Below are 299 nucleotides of genomic sequence, written 5' to 3' on the forward strand. Positions count from 1 at the left end.
AATCATAGCTATATCGCCTCAGCCGTGACGTGAAAAGCCCCGTTCCTCGACCCGATTTCATTTATATCATCTATGACTAACCTGCGGTCCTCTATATTCGCTCTCCCTGTCCGTTTGGGTTCTCTCGGCAGAGGAATGGTCGTGGGTTCCTGGGGCGCTCGTGTGGTCCTCCGTGTAGTAGTAGGAATCGGTCAGGTAGGAAGGGCCTGGGGGCTTCGTCACCGCCTGTGGAACCGTGGATTGATGAGCGTTTTTTTTGTACAAATATTTGTGCATATCTTATGTATGTATGTATAAAC

At 49.5% G+C, this 299-nt stretch overlaps 1 protein-coding gene across 1 annotated transcript in view; it reads right to left on the minus strand.

Moving 5' to 3' along the window:
* LOC119591706 (pollen-specific leucine-rich repeat extensin-like protein 1) overlaps positions 1-299 on the minus strand; it is a 10898-nt gene that overhangs the window by 6352 nt on the left and 4247 nt on the right. Inside the window, exon 4 of the mRNA XM_037940453.1 lies at positions 82-225. Coding sequence (XP_037796381.1) covers positions 82-225 — 144 coding nt within the window. The remainder of the gene's footprint in view (positions 1-81; positions 226-299) is intronic.

This window comes from Penaeus monodon, chromosome 29, assembly GCF_015228065.2.
Source record: "Penaeus monodon isolate SGIC_2016 chromosome 29, NSTDA_Pmon_1, whole genome shotgun sequence".
NCBI classification, from domain to species: Eukaryota; Metazoa; Arthropoda; class Malacostraca; order Decapoda; family Penaeidae; genus Penaeus; species Penaeus monodon.